At 33.5% G+C, this 18,085-nt stretch overlaps 1 protein-coding gene across 2 annotated transcripts in view; it reads left to right on the top strand.

Annotated features, from left to right (window-relative positions):
- The window catches only part of TLK1 (tousled like kinase 1), a 190,750-nt gene that overhangs the window by 82,147 nt on the left and 90,518 nt on the right, over positions 1-18,085 (top strand). For both annotated transcript variants that reach the window (XM_053907753.1, XM_019459364.2), the window contains exon 2: positions 7,164-7,282. In XM_053907753.1, coding sequence (XP_053763728.1) covers positions 7,169-7,282 — 114 coding nt within the window. In that variant the 5' untranslated portion in view covers positions 7,164-7,168. The remainder of the gene's footprint in view (positions 1-7,163; positions 7,283-18,085) is intronic.

Genomic DNA, 18,085 nt, shown 5'->3' on the forward strand with positions numbered 1-18,085 from the left:
TGATTTAGGCTCAGTCACGATCTTAGTGTTCCTGAGTTAGAGCCTTGCATCGGGCTCTACGTTGACAGTGTGGAGCCTGCTTGGGATGCTGTCTCCCCTTCTTTATTCCTCCCCTGCACATACATGTACGCACGCTTGCACTCTCTCAGAAAGAAAGAAATATTAAAAAATAAAACGGATGTTTAAAGACAAGAATTGGAGGTAATTCTGGAGTGTTGAACAGTGTAGATTTCTTAAATTCTTTTTGTGTCCTAAATTTTCAAATGCATTAAAAAACTAATGAAAAGGAATGATTTAAATGGAATATTTTATCTTGTGAAAATAATTTCTAACTTTATCATAGTGTTTCTGTTTTTAATCAGAGTTCTTTGCCTTATCAGGCATAATGTGAAAAGTATTAATAGAACAAAGACCTTAACTGTTCTGTATAAATCAGCTTATCAGATGAAATATAAAAAGTAACAATTAAAATCTGGAATGAATTAAAATATTTTCAGACTTCAGGAAGTTTTAAATTTAAAAATGTGAGGCAATGGCTTAGTAGCAGCTGAATCTATTAGGAAGGTCTAAGTGAACAAACTCATTTCCTTTACTTTTTAGTAACTGGTATTAACCTTTTGAAAACATGCTTTCTAGATACCGTGATTTTGTTTTGACTATCTGCCAAGGAAGATGAAGTCTTAAGGTAATTAAAAATGATACAATGAAAGGTAGATTCCTTGTTATAAAAAAGGTGATAGAATTATAAAGTAATGCTGACTAACCAGAACTAATACTGTGTCCAAATACATCCTTTTTTTTAGACTGGTCACCTTTGGAGACTATAGTTTTATAAAAAGTAAAATTTATTGAGTGAGTGAGTGAGTGTGTGTGTGTGTGTGTGTGTGTGAGAGAGAGAGAGAGAGAGAGAGAGAGAGAGAGAGAGAGAGAGAGAGAGAGGGAGAGAGAAATGTTTATTAGAAGGGGCCATGACAAACTGTGTAAAATTGTGGCTTTCATTTATGTTTCCCTAAAATTTTTCTTTATAGAATGGGATGTGATTTCTAATTCAGGTAGTGATATCTTGTTATGTTTTTTATGTGAAATTTTGGGCTTATAATAAATTTTATTGAGTAGTAAGAATAGTAGCATAATTATGAGTCATGTGGTTCTATTTAGAGACAGGTATTCTTTAAGGATGGTATGGTCTTTATAGTGGCTTTTGTTTCTTTTTCAAAAGTATAAACATTTATCATATAATAAAGAATTTAATGGATTATAGTGAAATTACATATTCTTCAGAAAATCGCACCTCTTGTAATTAGGACCAAATTTTTGGATAAGTGTCAGAAGTGATAGTTTGAGTCCATAAAAGATTAAAATCTTTGAAATGTACTTGCTATAACAAGTCTGCAAACTGCCTATTTTTGCATGGTTAAAAAAATTGAAAGAATAATACTTTGTGACATGTGAAATTCAAATTTTAGTGTCCATAAATAAAGTTTTATTGGAACACAGCTGTTTTTGCATTTTAATGGCAGAGCTGAGTAGTTGTGACAGAGACCCTGTATGGCATTCTCAGCACTTCATACAGCTCTTGGTGCACTACAAATTTCAGTGCTGCAGTTATAACTTGATGGTGTTTGAGTGCCATGTGTATTGCCAGCCTGCGATATTTCTTTTATTTTTTTTATACCAGTGCATATCTATCATGTCAAAACAAGAAAAGAAAGAAAAATGGACTATGAGTGGCATACTTTTAAGGCACAGTGGAGTGTGTATTATTTTGTTGAATCAGAGCAAAACATTTTTTTTTTATTATGCAGTGACACTGTAGCTGTTAGAGAAGAATATATGTTGACATTATTAGACTAAGCATACACCACACTTCTCAACTCTCAATTTTCTCTCTTTATTTCTATATTTCTTTTTTTTCAACCCTCAATTTTCTTAAAGTAACAGTCAATTTAAAATGGAATATCTTATCACAGCATAATTTCTTCATAAAAATAAAAATTGAAAATGAGACTGCCACCAAAATAAGTTTCCAAGTGGTTCATTTGTTAGCCAAGCAAGGAAAGCCATTTACTGATGGTGAGTTAATTAAATTGTGTTTGATTGTAGCAAAGAAATGTGTCGGCGGGGGGGGGGGGGGGGGGGGGGGGCGGGAGGCAGCGGACAAAAACTTGTTTTAGACCATAGATTTTTTTGGGCAAGAACACTTGATTTAAGAATTGACGACATTTGAAGTAACATTAATAGTGTATTAAAAAAACAAGGCAAGTGGGGCGCCTGGGTGGCTCATTTGGTTAAGTGTCCGACTTCAGCTCAGGTCATGATCTCATGGTTTGTGGGTTCAAGCCCCGCATCGGGCTCTGTGCTGACAGCTCAGAACCTGGAGCCTGCTTCAGATTCTGTGTCTTTTTCCTGCTCATGCTCTGTCTCTCTCTCTCTCTCTCTCTCAAAAATAAACATTACAAAAAACCAACAACAACAAGGCAAGTAATTTATAATGGTTTTCCTTGGCTCTTAATGAGTGAACAGATGTTATTGAGACTATTCAGTTGTTTATTCAAGGTGTCAATGCCAGATTTGAAGTGACAGAATAGTTAACCTCTGTGAATAGTCTGTGGAGAGCAACTACAGACGAGAATATTTTGAAGTTGAGAAAATACTTTAGTACGATCTGAAGTGGAATCTGCTAAGATGTGCTACAACTGATGGTGGTAAAAATATGTGTGGAACAGAAAAAGGCTTAGTTGGACAACTTTACAAGGCTTGTACAAATGGAGAGGTTCAAAGCTATGGTTATTTGTTGTGTTATTTATCAGTAGGTACTTTGCAGAAAATAATTTGAATTCATTCTGTGTTCTTGAATCAGTTTGTCAGTGGTGAACTTCATTTGCTCTCATGGATTTAACTAGCATCAGCTGCCTGAATTTTTGTTAGACATAGAGAAGCTGAATATCTTGACTGGCTTATTAGCAGTGGTAAATTTTTTTGCAATTTTTTGAGTTTAGGACTGAGATTGAAATTTTTCTGAATGAAGCAGATGGCCTTTAACCACTAGTCAAATACTGATTGGCTTTGAAATTAGCTTTTTCTGGAGATTTGGAAATATTTTTAAATAAATCAGATCTAAAATTATGAGGCAAAATAGTGCTTTCATGTGAAATTTAGCTGCAGTGAAGTCATTTCAGTGGGAACTGATGTTTGAAATCACAAGTAACATCAAGCTGCTTTATACATTTCTTATACTGTCAAAGTGAGATCTTCATTCCCATATGAATTTGCATTAATATATTTTTCATCATAAAATACAGCTCCAGCAGCATTTTTCAGACATTGATGCAAGTGCAAAGAAAGTTTCCATATCTCAAAATCCACTTAATTGTGCATTTGAGGAACTTCTACCTAACCTTCAATTGGAAATGATTAATCTGTAGTGTAATAACACATTGAAAGGTAAATATCAAAGGAAGAATCCAAGAGACTTCTGTAGCTGCCTTCAAAGTAATGAATATACTCAATTAAAATCATATGCTTGTGGGTTGATTTCAGTATTTAGCAGTACCTATGCGTCAAAACAACAACAACAACAACAACAACAACAACAACAAAACAGTTCAAAGATAAACACAAAACCTGATCAACATTATCAGTTGAGTATTTGCAATAAATTTTGATGATTGGAAACTCAAATTAAGTAAAATGTTACCACTTCCCAATTCCATTATTTTTCATTAACTGACTTCTATTTTATAACATTAAAAAGTATTATACTGTTATTATTATATCCTGAATTTATCAGTAAAAATTTTGTAGTAAGTTTTTCTCTCTCATGTAAGTATCTACATGATTTTGCCTATTGGCCTGCAAAGACTGAAATACTTACGATTGGGCCCTTTTCAGAAAAGTTTGAGAACCCAGATTCTAAAGTAGTGCTTCTCAAACATGAGTGCACATAATAATTACCTCAGGGTCTTGTTAAAATGCAGATTCTGATTTGGTAGGTTTGGTATGGGACCTAAGATATTGCATTTCTTATAAGCATCTGAGGTGAGAATAGATGCTACTGGTCATTGACTGCATTTTGGGAAGCAAGGCTTTAGTATTCAAGGTTACATTTTTATTTAGAGGAGTACACTAATATTTGTTATGCATCTATTATTTGTTATGAATTATACCAAGGGTTCTTGCATATATTGCTATTAAAATGTCATAAAAACTTGTTAGAAGGTGTTAAGGACTATAATGAGGTTGGGACCCCTAGTAAGGAGTTTTGGTTAGAAACTAGTTGTTTGTTTGTTTGCTTTTCCTTGAGTGTATAGCTTCCTGTAGGACCTCATGGGGAAGTGTTGAGGTCTAGAGGAAGCTATATATCTAAGAAACAAAAACAGTCGGAAACAAAATACATTATTAGTTGGTCAGGGTCAAAGCAGGGACTTAGGTTCTCATCTTCCTTGCTAAATTTCAGTGGGCCATCAACCCATTACTAAGCCAAAGAGTAGAAATAGTATATAGCACATAAATGTTTTGCAAATATTTTCTTCCTGTCTCTTGCTTGCCTTTTAATTTTTATGTTAAAATTTGAAGTCCTTTTTATTTATTTTTAAAAAATTATTTGTAAGAATTGTGATAAGATGTACATAATGTAATATTTACCATTTTAACCATTTTTTAGGTGTACAGCTCAGTGCCATTAAGTACATTCACATTGTTGTACTATCATCACCAACATCCATCTCCAGAACTTTTCTGTCTTCCCTAGTTGAAACTCTGTATCCATTGATCACTTAACTCCTCATTCCACCATGGCCCTCTCCCTCTGGCAACCACCATCTACTTTCTGTGTCTGTGAATTTTACTATTTAGGAACTTCATATAAATGGAATTACATAGTATTTGTCCTTTTGTGTTTGGCTTATTTCACTTAGCATAATGTCTTCAAAGTTTATCTGTGTTGTGACCTCTGTCAAAGTTTTCTTCATTTTTAATGCTGAAGAATCCATTCTTTGCATATACTACATTTTGTTTATCCATTCATTCATCAGTGGACATGTAGGTTGCATCTACTTTTTGGCTGTTGTGAATAATGCTGCTATGAACATTGATGTACAAAGATCTATTCCAGTTCTTGCTTTCACTTTTGTTGGGTATATATATACTCAGAAGTGGATTTTCTGGATCATATGGTAATTCTATGTTTTAATTTTTTAAGGAACTGCTATATGGTTTTCCATAGTGGCCGTACCAGTTTATATTCCCACTAGCCATGCACAAGGGTTCAAATTTCTCCATATCCTTTGTAATGCTTGCTATTTTCTGTTTTATGGTAATAAGCATCCTAATGCATGTGAAGTGATACTTCATTGTGGTTTTGATTTGCCTTTCCCTAATGATTGATATTGAACCTCTTTTCATGTACTTTCTGGCCAGTTGTATTTCTTTGAAGAAATGTTTATTCATATCCTCTGCCCATTTTTAAAATTGGGTTGTTTGTTTTTTGTTGTTGGGCTGTTTGTTTTTTGTTGAGTTGTAGGATTTATTTCTGGATATTAGTCCTTTATGAGGTATATGATTTGCAGATAATTTTCTCCCATTCTGTTGGTTGTTTTTTGGCTTTTTTGATAGTGTCCTTTGATACACAAAAGTTTTTAATTTTGATGAATTACAACTTACCTATTTTTTCTTTTGTTGCCTGTGCTTTTGGTTTCGTATCTGAGAAATCACTGACAAATCCAAGATCATGGTGCTTTCCCCTGTTTTCTTCTAAGAATCTATAGTTTTAGGTCTGTATATGCAAATGTGAGATCCCTTGGATATCAAGAAGGAATAGGATGAAAAGCAAAAATTGAAGGCTTTAGCTTTTTAAACATAGTTACTTTTTGAGTTGAAAGAAAGAAGAGTGGGCAGGAAAGATATATTTAGGTACAGAGATGCAAGTAAGCATGGTAGGATAGTCGTTATCCATCTAGTCTTATGTCCAGATAAAGATGAGAGGTAAGGAAAGGAATTTTAAAAGATAAGATCTTTAGGAATAATTGTTAGCCTTTAAGATAGAGGAATGCCAGAATATGTGGAAGGGGTCTAGAGTAGTTTGAAAATGTCCACATGTGATTTGGGATTCTGATAGTATTTTCCTTGTTCCTTTTGAGAACCACTCATTTATTGTTAGTTCTAAGGTTTTATCAGTAGAGAATTGACAGACATAAATAAAAGAATTTTACAAGTTTAATTGCACTTTGGTTAGAGTTTGTGATGCTTTAGTCTACATACTAACAATTGCATGAGGATGTTAATTTTTCCCCCTTAATTCTCCAGTGATTGTTTAGTAATAGATGTTACTTCAATGATCTTTTTTTAATATATGTATGTTTTTCATGTACTTGATAGAAACTGAAAACTATCCAATGTCCAAAAAATCTTTGCGATGTGACAGTCAAAAGAATTCTTCCCAGTTGAAAATGTAGTCAGATATAAGGTATATATAAACAAAATAATTACTAATGTTACTTAGTGTCAAAATTCTGTATAAGCTAAGAATAGGGAGATTTTACTAGGAGGGTGGTGTTTACAGACTGTGGACCCATGGTCCATTAATGGCTCATGAAATCAATTTAATAGCTCACAACCAGTGTTTTCTCTTTTCTAATAGACAAATAGAAAATAATCGAGTGCACTGCATGTGGTAAGAAGTATTTGTAGAATTTTTTAAAAAGTATATTTATTTATTTATTTTGAGAGAGAGAGAGAGAGAGAATATGAATGAATCCCAAGCAGGTGCCACGCTGTCAGTGCAGAGCCTGACGTGGGGCTCGGTCTCACGAACTGTGAGAGCATGACCTGAGCTGAGATTGAGTCAGACACTTAACCAACTGAGCCATGTAGGCACCCCCGGAATTTTTCAATATATGTATGTATATGTCTGTGTACTGATGTGTGGAAAATATATTTCTAACTGTGGATTGCAGTCAAAATTGTTGGAAATCCACTGTAGATTGTTTTGTTAAATGAGTGTGGGACAGGACAAAAATTTTAAAGTCTCTCTCATCTGTTTGTAGAATTGATTCATTAAGTTTATATTGACATCTCAACTAACCATGTCTATGTATTTGTGTTTGTGTGTATATGAAGATATATATGTGTATGTTTTTTTTTGTTTTGTTTTTTTTTCCTAATAGTTGCAATGGATGAGCTTCATAGTCTGGATCCAAGAAGGCAAGAATTATTGGAAGCTAGATTTACAGGAGTTGCAAGTGGGAGCACTGGAAGCACTGGCAGTTGCAGTGTTGGAGCAAAAGTGAGTAAAATTGTAATCTTCATTTGACATTCTTTCCTTGTATTAAATGATCTAAAATATATTTTGTAAAGGATCCCTACATATGTGCTTAAAAGCAAATTATTACTTACTGTAATTTTTATAATGTATAGGGAAAAAGTATTTATAAATCTGATTTTTAATACAGCATAACATGCTTTGGGAGCATTATGTTATATATATATAATATATATGTGTATACATAATATATATGTATATATAATATATATGTGTTAATATATATACGTTAATATATGTTGTTATAGCTTAACAGGTTTCAGGAGTAAAAATGAGTTTAGTAGATTGTAGTTCTTTTCTCCCATTATATAATTTTTATTTTTCCTGTCCTTTATCTCTTCCTTGCCCCTGTCACCCTTGTTCCTATCTGTATATGTTCTTATTTGTACAGCAGATAATACAAATAAGTGTATCTGGGGACGCCTGGGTGGCTTAGTTAAGCATCCAACTTCGGCTCAGGTCACGACTGTGAGTTTGAGCCCTGCGTCCGGCTCTGTGCTGACAGCTCAGAGCCTGGAGCCTACTTCAAATTCTGTGTCTCCCTCTCTCTCTCTGTCCCTTCCCCACTTGTGTGTTCTCTCTCTCTCTCTCTCTCTCTCTCTCTCTCTCTCTCTCTCTCAAAAATAAATAAACGTTAAAAAAAAAAAATTAAGTGTATCTGTTAGGCCTTCCAGTGATAGACATCAGGATGTCTTCAGCTCCCCATTACCTCACACGGTAGTAACTTTAATGTACTTGTTCTCTTATGGACCTTTCTGATCATTTATTGAGGTTATGTTCCCAGGAGCAGAACTGCTTTGTCGTAGGGTATGTATAGAGTTAAGTTGAATAAATAGTATAAGATTGCTATTCAGAGCAGTTGTATACAACTAATCTGCTCTTTCAACAGAATGCATGAGCATTTATATAACCCTACATCTCAGAAACATTTGGCATTATCTGGATTCTTCATTTTTGATAGTGTTTAACAGGTATCTCAATAGTATCTCATTTTTTCACTCATACCACCAGTTATTTTGAACATTTCTTTTATATGCTTGTTGGCTTTTTGGGAGTCTCTTATAAATTGTTCCAATCAGGATTAGTGATTACTTTTTCAAACTGAACTGATTTTCCCATGTTCTTTGTATATTCTACATAGCAATTCCACGTTAGTTGTATACAGTGCAGATAACATTTCCCATTTTGTCATGTCTATCAACTTTGTTCATGGTATCCAGCATTGTACAGGATCATTGTAGACAATTATTTAATTTTGTTATAATCAAACTTACCAATTTTTTTTGCCTTAGAGCCTATAACTGTAAAGTTTTAAATAGCTGTTGGTATACTACAAAAAACAGTCCTCATCATGAACCATCTGGTCAAATAGGTCCTTTTGCTATTTTTACATTTTAAGTTATTTTGCTACTAATTTATAGCAGGAATAAAAGTATGATGAAAAACAACTTTATTAGAAATTTCAATAAGAATTTAAACATACTAAAAAGCTCTTTGTGTCAAGTAAATCTTGGTGCACAAGCAGCACAAGCATCATAAAGGATGAAGGCTATTGTCATGCATCCTTTGAGCATGAAGTGGTCCACGTTCCTGTAGAAGAATATTAAATGGTGAAATTCTTCAGTTAAATGACTGATGAAAATTCTGTTTCCTTTTTTTCCTTAGAAATGCGTTATCTGATTCATTGATTCTTGAATTTGGGAAAATTCATCTTGGGTAATAACATTCAATGACTGAGATTTTATATGGTCATTGCCATCAGTTTTAGAATCTAGAGGTGTTATTGTTATCTCTTTGTTTTCTGATTTGTCTTATAATTAATTATAAAATGTCTTCTTCTGTCATTTTCTTCTCTTGACCATCTTGGGTGGAAGATGAAAATTTCTTGATTCTCCACTGGAGTCAGTGCAATCTAAAATCAGTCTGCAATGATGTCTCCAGTCTTTCATACGTTCTTGGAAGATGGTGCAGTACTTTGGGCAAGACAAGAAGATAACTGAAAGATGATAATTTATTTCACTATTGTGTCACTCTTTTAGGTCATTAACTCTGTATTGTTTTTCTATTTCTACCGTAAAAAATTACCAGAGTTGCTTAAAACAACAGACATTTATTTTCTTAAAAGTTCTGAAGGTCAGAAGTCTGACATTGGTCTCATAGGGTTAGAATCAAGGTATGTGGAGGACTGGATTCCTTCTGTGGAGGCTCTAGGTGGGGATAATTTTCACTCCCTTTTATAGCTTCTAGAGCCTGCCTAAATTTCTTGGCTGGTGGTCTCCTTCCTCCATCTTCAGAGCCAGCAGTCATACATCTCTCTTACTGTTCTTTGGAAGTCACATCTCCCTCTGATCAGTCTTAAAAGGTTCTTCACTTAAGTATTCGTGTGATTAGAATTGGGCTCATGCCCATCTGGATAGTCTGGCGTAATTTCCCCAATTCAAAGTTCTTACCCTTACATGTACAAAGTCCTTTTTGCCATATAAGGTAACATTCACAGGTTGTAGGGATTAGGGTGTGAGCATCATTGGAGGTTCATTATTCTGCCTATCGTATCATCATTCTTCTATTTTTTTAATGGTTTTTGGTTGTTGCAGCATAGTTGGGAATAATTGATGAACAATGATGAGTAATGATGAAGTAATTCGAGGATGATGTAATAACAAAATATAGGAAAAATTAGATCCATAAGATCACATAATATATTTTAAATTTGTGAAAAGGTCCATTGGATGTTTGGTGATTAATGACCAGATAGAATGCATTTTATTCTATTAAAAATAAATTTTATTTTTATGCTTTGGATGAGCTCTAAAAAAGAATAAAAGTCCCAAAGTACCAATTTTTACAAATAGCTAGAACTACTCAAAAACTCAAACACTGAAATTGGGTCCAGTGGACCATGAGGTATTTTAAGAGTTAAATACATCTTCCCCACCCCTGGGCTACAAAGATAATTCTACAGATTCTTCTGTTAATTTTATAGTTTTACTGTCATATTTGCACTTTAGGCCCTATCTTTTATATAGTATTGATAGGGACCCAGTTTTATTTTTCACCATCTAGTGAACCAGTTTTCTCCACAAGACTTCTTAAATCATCCGTATTTTTCCATTGATTGGTGATGCCACCGTTACCGTGTATGTTAAGTTGCCATGTCTTTAGGTGGATCTGTCTGAGGTTTCTCTTACATTCTAGTGGTCTGTGTTCCTGTCCCAGTATCACATTAAAAAAAAAATACTGTTGTATTTTTGTATGTTTTTTTTATATGGTAAAGCAAGTCTCTTCTTTAATCATCTTTTCTAAGGTTGAGTTAGTTATTTATGGATCTTTATTCCCTCATAAAAAATTTGAGTATCTCTTCACTTGCTTGTTAACATTTGGGAATTTTTATATAATGGTTTATTTGTATTTTTATCCTTAAAAGATTCAAGTAGAATTCTTATTTTGAATACATTGAATTTATAGATTAATTGAGGGAGGAAAGAGAAAGAGTAAAGAGAAAGAGGGAGAGAGAGAATCCTAAGAGGGCTCTGCACTGTCAGCATGGAGCCCATTGGGGGCCTCGAACTTAGGAATTGTGAGATCATGACCTGAGCTGAAGTTGGATTGATTAACCAACTGAGCCACCCAGGTGACCTTGGAGGTTTTTGAGTTTTATAGTTTGGTCTTGTATGTAGCAGTCTTGTTGTTGATTTTTTTTTTTTTTTTTTGGTTGTAACAGTTTGTTGATTCTCTAGGTTTCTCTAACAAATCATATTCTTTCAAAAATCATTTTATTTCTTACACCTCATCTATGTATTTTTTCTTTTTATTGGTCAGGGCCTTCAGAAATGGAAATCCTCTATATTGTTTTGAGTGGTATTTATACCACATAAGCAGCTGTCAAATCTGAAAGGAAGGAAAAGCTTTATTTGTAATTTTCAAAATATTGTAAGCAACCCAAATGTCCTCATCTAAGAAATGGATTAAAAAGTGTGATATATATATTTGTACAATGGAATACTATTTAGCAGTTGATGACAACCTGCAACAACATGGATGAATCTCAAATGGATGCATTATGCTGACTTTTAAAAGAAGCCAGATTCAAAAGGCTACATATTATAATGCTTATTCTACTTTTTTTTTTTTTTTTTTAAGTAAGCTCTATCCCCAATGTGGGGCTCACACTCACAATCCCAAGATGAAGAGTCACATGCTCCAACTACTGAGCTAGCCAGGTGCCCCACCTTTATTTCCTTTTTAACACAAGGGTTATTAATGTGGGATGTTTTAAGCTATTCTTTTGTTACGGATTTCTAATTTATTGCATTACATTTTGAAAATACAGTTTGTATGACATTAATTCTTGAAGTGCGCCCTGTTTTATAAACACTTCATATCTAATAACTCTTAATTTTATTTGTTCAGATCTTAGATATTTCCTTGTATTGTCAGCTTGACCTTTTCCCTGAGTGGTGTATTAAAATCATTAGCTGTATAAGGAATATAGTCAGTGGTATTGTAATAGCATTGTATGGTGACAGATCGCAGCTACACTTGTGGTGACCATAGCATAACATATAGAGTTGTTCAATCCTATGTTGTACACCTGAAACTGATGTAACATTGTGTGTCAACTGCACTTCAATAAAAAAAAAAGATCATTAGCTGTGATTATTGATTTATGTATTTCAGCTTGCAGTTTATCAGCATTTGCTTAATATATTTTGAGGCTATATTTTTACATGCATACATCTTATTCTGTTCTTTCTATAACTAATTATTTTTTCCTTAATTATTTGTTTTTTTCAAATCTTACTATTTTCGGCCTTTTGGTTCATTTTTGTCTTAGATATATGGGTATATGTTTTTCTATTTTATTTTTACTCGTTTTAATTGTATTTCTTTTGGACCACATGTCTTTTTTTTTTTTTTTTTTTTAATGTTTGTTTAGTTTTGATAGCAGGGGAGGGGAAGAGAGAGAGGGAGACACGGAATCTGAAACAGGCTCCAGGCTCTGAGCTGTCAGCACAGAGTCCAATGCGGGGCTTGAACTCATGATCCGTGAGATCATGACTTGAGCTGAAGTCAGACACTTAACCATCCAGGCACCCCAACTGCATGTCTTTTTTGATAGAATATTAGTGTTTTTACCTGTTAAATGGTGGGTTTAGTCCATTATATTTATTGTAACTATTGTTATTTTCTGACTTGGCTCTGCTATCTATTGTCCAGTGTCTTCTAATTATACTTTACTTTTATTTCCTTCTATCCCTTGCTTTCCATTGGACAGATGGAGTTTTTCCTGATGTTTCGAGATTACATGTTCTATTTTTAGTATTATGATGATACTCTATACTCATGTGTATATTTATACTAATTATATTGTTTATATTAATTATATTTATACTCAAACTGGTATTTGTGTATTCCTGCAGGATTTCCCACCCAGCCCCTATTTTTTAAATAACTTTTCACTTTGAAAAAATATTATGCCTATAGAAAATTGAAAATACCGTACAAAGAATACTTGCATATTCTTTATCCAGATTTAAGAGATGTAATCATTTTTGTGAAATTTTGCTCGTGTGTACACAAGCCCCTACCATCTTTCTCTAATATCACTGTGGTCTCTTCAGTGAATGTGAACGGACTTTTCTCTGAGGGAGCTGTGCTTCATTTCGGTGGGGAATGGTACTTAGGAACCAAGCTAGGTATGCTTGTTATGTGGTAGTCTTTTGGAAGAATGTCAGCTAATGTAGAAGGAATGTGGAATCAGGAAGTCAACATTCAGTATTCCCTAGCGTAATTATTATTTAAGGCAAGGATTATCAGTGGATGTTAAAATCATTTAGTGAAATGTTTCAGAGACTAGTGTATTTTCAGGGTCTCAAATTTCACCCTATAGATGCGTTATTTATTACAGAAGAGAAAATGGGTATTTAAAATGGAGAGATTTGTTAGTCACCACCATAATCAAGGTCAAATTTTTTATTGGTAGTGACACAGTCTGACATTAATTAGGTGCACTCTGAGGAGATGCAACAAGAGGAACCCCTATAATTTTCATAGTGGAATTTTCTTTCTCCATAGTGGAAAAATTTTATTTGAATTTAGTCATGATAAAATACTCCTGCAACATCCTGCTGGACAACTGGCCTGGACTCTTCAAAGTATTCAGTCCCCTGAAGAATGAAGAGATGTGGAGGAACTGTTCTGTCTAGATTGATTGAAGTGAAAGAGACATAGCCAGATGCAGTCTGTGAATCTGTGAATCCCAATTGGCTCCTGAATTGGGAGAAAAATAGTTATAAAGAATGTTTTTTGAGACAGCTCAGGAAATTTGAGTATGGGTTCTGTGTTAGATGATGAATTAATGTTGGCTTACTGTTCTTTGTGGATAGCCTTCCATTTTTAAAATATCCATTTAAATTTAAAAACAAATATAGATGAAGCTACAGAATGTAAAATACTGTTGATCAGTGACTGTTACAATGATTTTATATAAATTGCTGGTGATAATGTGCCTGTGAAATGCAGTATTGTTGGGTAGGCAATTTTAATAGTGGTAAACCAGGAGTTGATAATGTGGAAGTAAAAGCACAAGGATCACAATTCTGATAGTGATGGTGCTCTGGGAGAGGAGGAATGGGAGAAAGGTAAGAAAGTTGTTTAAGAGTATAGAGTAATCATAAATTTGTCTATATTGAGGTATGTTTGCTTAAAAGTAGGAAAGTAATAAGTATAGGCAACAGAGATACTGTAAATAGAACTTTTAAATTACTGTGACAGGGTGTAGAAGGTGGAATAAAAAGAAATAATCCAATAAAAGTGAGGGAGAGAAAAAAGAAACAAAAAATTCTATTTTAAGCTGTTACATAATGTGGAAAGCATAAAGCCAAGTATATATTATCACAACAAATGAGACTCCATCTATAGACTGTTGACAAGAAGCATTTCCCAAAAATGACAAAGATTGGAAATAACTGAAAAGAAGATATTTCAGATAATCATGGAGAACAATTAAATATAAATTTGAGATCAGTTTCTCCCCAACTCGGAGCCTTCCAGAGACTTCCCATCACACTTAAAATAAAATTAAATGTCTTCATCACACTGTAATAAGACCTTCTGATCTGACTTTAGACTAAATACCTTATTTAACTAACAGCCATTCCACTATGCCCACATTGTTATATTTGCCACTTGTCTCAAACATACTTCTCCCATCATCATTCAGATGTTTGCTCAAGTGTCACCTCTTCAAAGAGGCTTTCTCTGTCTGCCCTATGTAAGAAGATAGCTATATCACTCTCCCCCTTTCTCCACCTAATTTCTAATTTTCTATTTCCTTACATACTACTAGATATTTGTTTGTTTATTGTTTGTTTCCTTTCTTGTACAGTGTTAAACTCCATAAGCCTTGGAGTTAAGTCTTTTTTTTTTTTTTCATTGCTATATTTCTAGCATCAGCAATAGTACTAAGCCTATTCTTCAGGAACAAAAGCCTGAATGGTACAAAGATAGATACCTTTAAGGACTAATAATCCATAAGGAAGATATGAAAATTATAAACTTTCACATGTCATACAGTTCTAAAAATACATGATGAATCTATTAAAGTGTAATTATAGTGAAGGATTTTAATTCTTTTAAATTTTAAATTCTTTGAAATTTTGACTGTTCAGTTATATTTATATATGTACATATATATGTATAGATGCATGTATGTATATATATATATGTGCGTGTGTGTGTATATACACATATATATAACAGTAGGCTATACAGGATTTGCAGTTTGCACAATATAATCTATATGCTTGATTTGATAGATAATGAACACACATACAATAGTCTTCTTTATTTGAGGATTTTGTAATTGCAAATTCACCTACTTGCTAAAATTTATTTGTAACCTCAAAATCAAAACTCAGATTGCTTTTGCCAATCATTCAAGGACCTGTGCATGTGCAGTGTTGGAAAATTTGAGCTGCCTGAGGCTGAACAAAACAACACTCCGTGTTTCAGCTCTTATACTTTAAACAAGTGTTCTTTTCACAGTTTACTCAGTGCCATGTTTTTCACTTTTTTGTGCTTTTTATTGGTAATTTTGCTGTTTAAAATGGCCCCCAGGGGTAGTATTGCTGAGTTGCTATCTAGTGTTCTAAGCACAAGAAGGCTGTGATATGCCCTAGGGACAAAATACATGTGTTATTATGTAAGCTTTGTTCAAGCATGAGTTATAGTACTGTTAGCTGTGAATTCAGTGTGAATGAATCAACAATATATATTAAATAAGGCATCTTAAAACAGAAACACACTTTTATACAAAACAAGATTATGTATTAATTAACAAAAAATGTGATGAGAAACTTGCAGGACCCTAACTGTGTATTTCCCCAAGTGGCGATGATTCAGCATTCACTTAATTCAGTGTTCACAGCTAATACAAAAATTGACTGTAGAGAGAGAGAACTTTTATTCCATCATGTTCTACTTCTTTTATCTTAGCCCAAGCCTGCTTCACCTGCTTATTTTACTTGTCCCAGATCCTTATGGCATGAGTTTGTGACTCTGTTGTAGGGTTACAAATAGAAGGTAAAGGTAAACGTTATGGACTGACGTAAAAGTTATTGTGTGGTTGTCATGTCAGGAAAAGGAGCTAAATATAAAGATTTATTTTCTTATATAGTGAGGAGTCACACATGGTTTAAAGAACTTAAAAATTGTGTATATTTAAGGGTAAGGTAACCATTTGAAAAATGTAAAATAAAAAATGCGAATATATCAGGAAGAAGGGGAAGCTGTGGTGCCAGTGAACTAAATTCTTCATCATTCATGGCAGAGTCAATAAAGGACTTATTGAAATAGAGGTACATACAGTAGAATACTCTGCCCCTGTTTGAAAGAAAGAAATTAGCAAAAGAAAAAGGGAATGAAGAATTTATTATATGTTGATTAGGAATTTCCCAGTCTCTATTAAGAGAAAAGAAAGAAGTGCAGGATAGTCTGCATAATGTTATTTTTTGTATGAGAAGGAAGGAACCAAGTTTGTATGTTTGATTTGTTAGTGTAGACAGATAACCTCTAGAAAGGTAATAAGTAAAGTAGCCTGTTTGTATTGCTTATTCAAAAATTGCATTAAAAATAGTTTTTAAAAAAATGGTTGCCTCAATATTGGGACTAGCATGAGAGGGAGAAATTTATGTTTCGGTAATGAAATTTTTTTCCATGTGCCTGTGTTGTTTTTATATTTTAAAAAATACCTCATGAGTGTTTGCCCCACCAAATCTGCTTTGAAGGCTTTGAAAGTCTGAGTGTGTGCTTGCCATGTGTGTATAACTATGTATCTGAGTGTATAAGTGATTATATACTAGGTTTTACCAAGCTTTCTTCCTCCTTCTGTGTTCCTTTCTCCTCAATAATTTGAAACTTTTATAAAATCTTTTTGTATTGAGATATAATTCACATACCATAAAATTGGCCCATTTTAAAGTGTACATTTCAGGGGATTTCAGTATATCACAGTTATGTGGCTATCACCACTCTCTAATTCAAGAATATTTTTATCACCCAAAAAAGAAACCCCCTACACATTAGCAGTAGTTCCCCATTCTGCTCTCCTACCCTACACTTTAGCCCCTGGCAACCATTAGTCTTACCGGTCTCTATGGGTTTGCCTCTTCTGAACATTTCATACAAATGGATTCATACAAATACAGCATTTTGTGTCTACTTTCTGTCTCTATGGACTTGCCTATTCTGAACATTTCTATAAAGGGAAATATACAATATGTACCATTTTGTGTGTGTTTTTTTTCACCCAGCATAATGTTTTCACAGTTCATGAATATTATAGCATATATTAGTACTTAATTCCTTTTTATGACTAAATATTCCATTTATTGATGTATTACGTTTTGTTTATCTGTTCATCAGTTGTTGGATATTTGACTTGTTTCTATTTTTTGATGTGAATAGTCTTTGAATTAACACTGGTACAACTGCTTTGAAAACTCTGGTACAGGTTTTCTTCAGTTTTCTTAGGTGTATATCAAGGAGTGGAATTAAGTCACTGTGATAGTAGCATGGGAAAAGAAAAATAGACTAATGGAACAGAATGGAGTCCAGCAACAGATCCATTTATATATAGTAACTAGATATATGATAAAGGTAGTTCCACAGTGCAGTGGGGAAAGGGATAGTCTTTTATAATAGATGATGGATCAGTTGAATATACATATGGGGAAAAATGATTCTTGACCCTCAACTCTTACCATCATACAAAAATCAGTAATAGGTGACTTGAAGATCTAAATATGAAAGGTAAAACAATAAATATTTAATAAGAATAATGACAGATTTCATATATGTACCACAAAAGGCACTAACCATAAAGTGAAAAGATTTAATAAATGTAACTATGTTCAAATGACACCAGTAAGATGAGTGAAGAGGCAAGTCATAGAAGATTTATACTGAGAATTATGTGAAGAATTCCTACAAACCAAGAAGAAAAAGACATGTAATCCATGGTCAGAGTTGCCAAAGCCAAATTGTTCTACCCAACCTGTAATGAAAAGTAGTAGAACTACGTCCTGTTCTTCCAACCCTATATTCATTTTTCACAGAAGTGATCCTTATCTTACAGCTTTTTATCGCAGGTTTTGTTTTATTTGTATTTCTAAGTAAGGTTATATAATAAATATAGTTTCTTTGTTCTTGTTTCTTTGTCTTTTTCAGTTTTAGGTATTTAATACTTCCCTTTTGTGTGTGTGTGTG

The sequence above is a fragment of the Panthera pardus genome, unplaced genomic scaffold (assembly GCF_024362965.1).
Source record: "Panthera pardus isolate Hobbes unplaced genomic scaffold, ASM2436296v1 HiC_scaffold_10, whole genome shotgun sequence".
In the NCBI taxonomy this organism is placed as follows: Eukaryota; Metazoa; Chordata; class Mammalia; order Carnivora; family Felidae; genus Panthera; species Panthera pardus.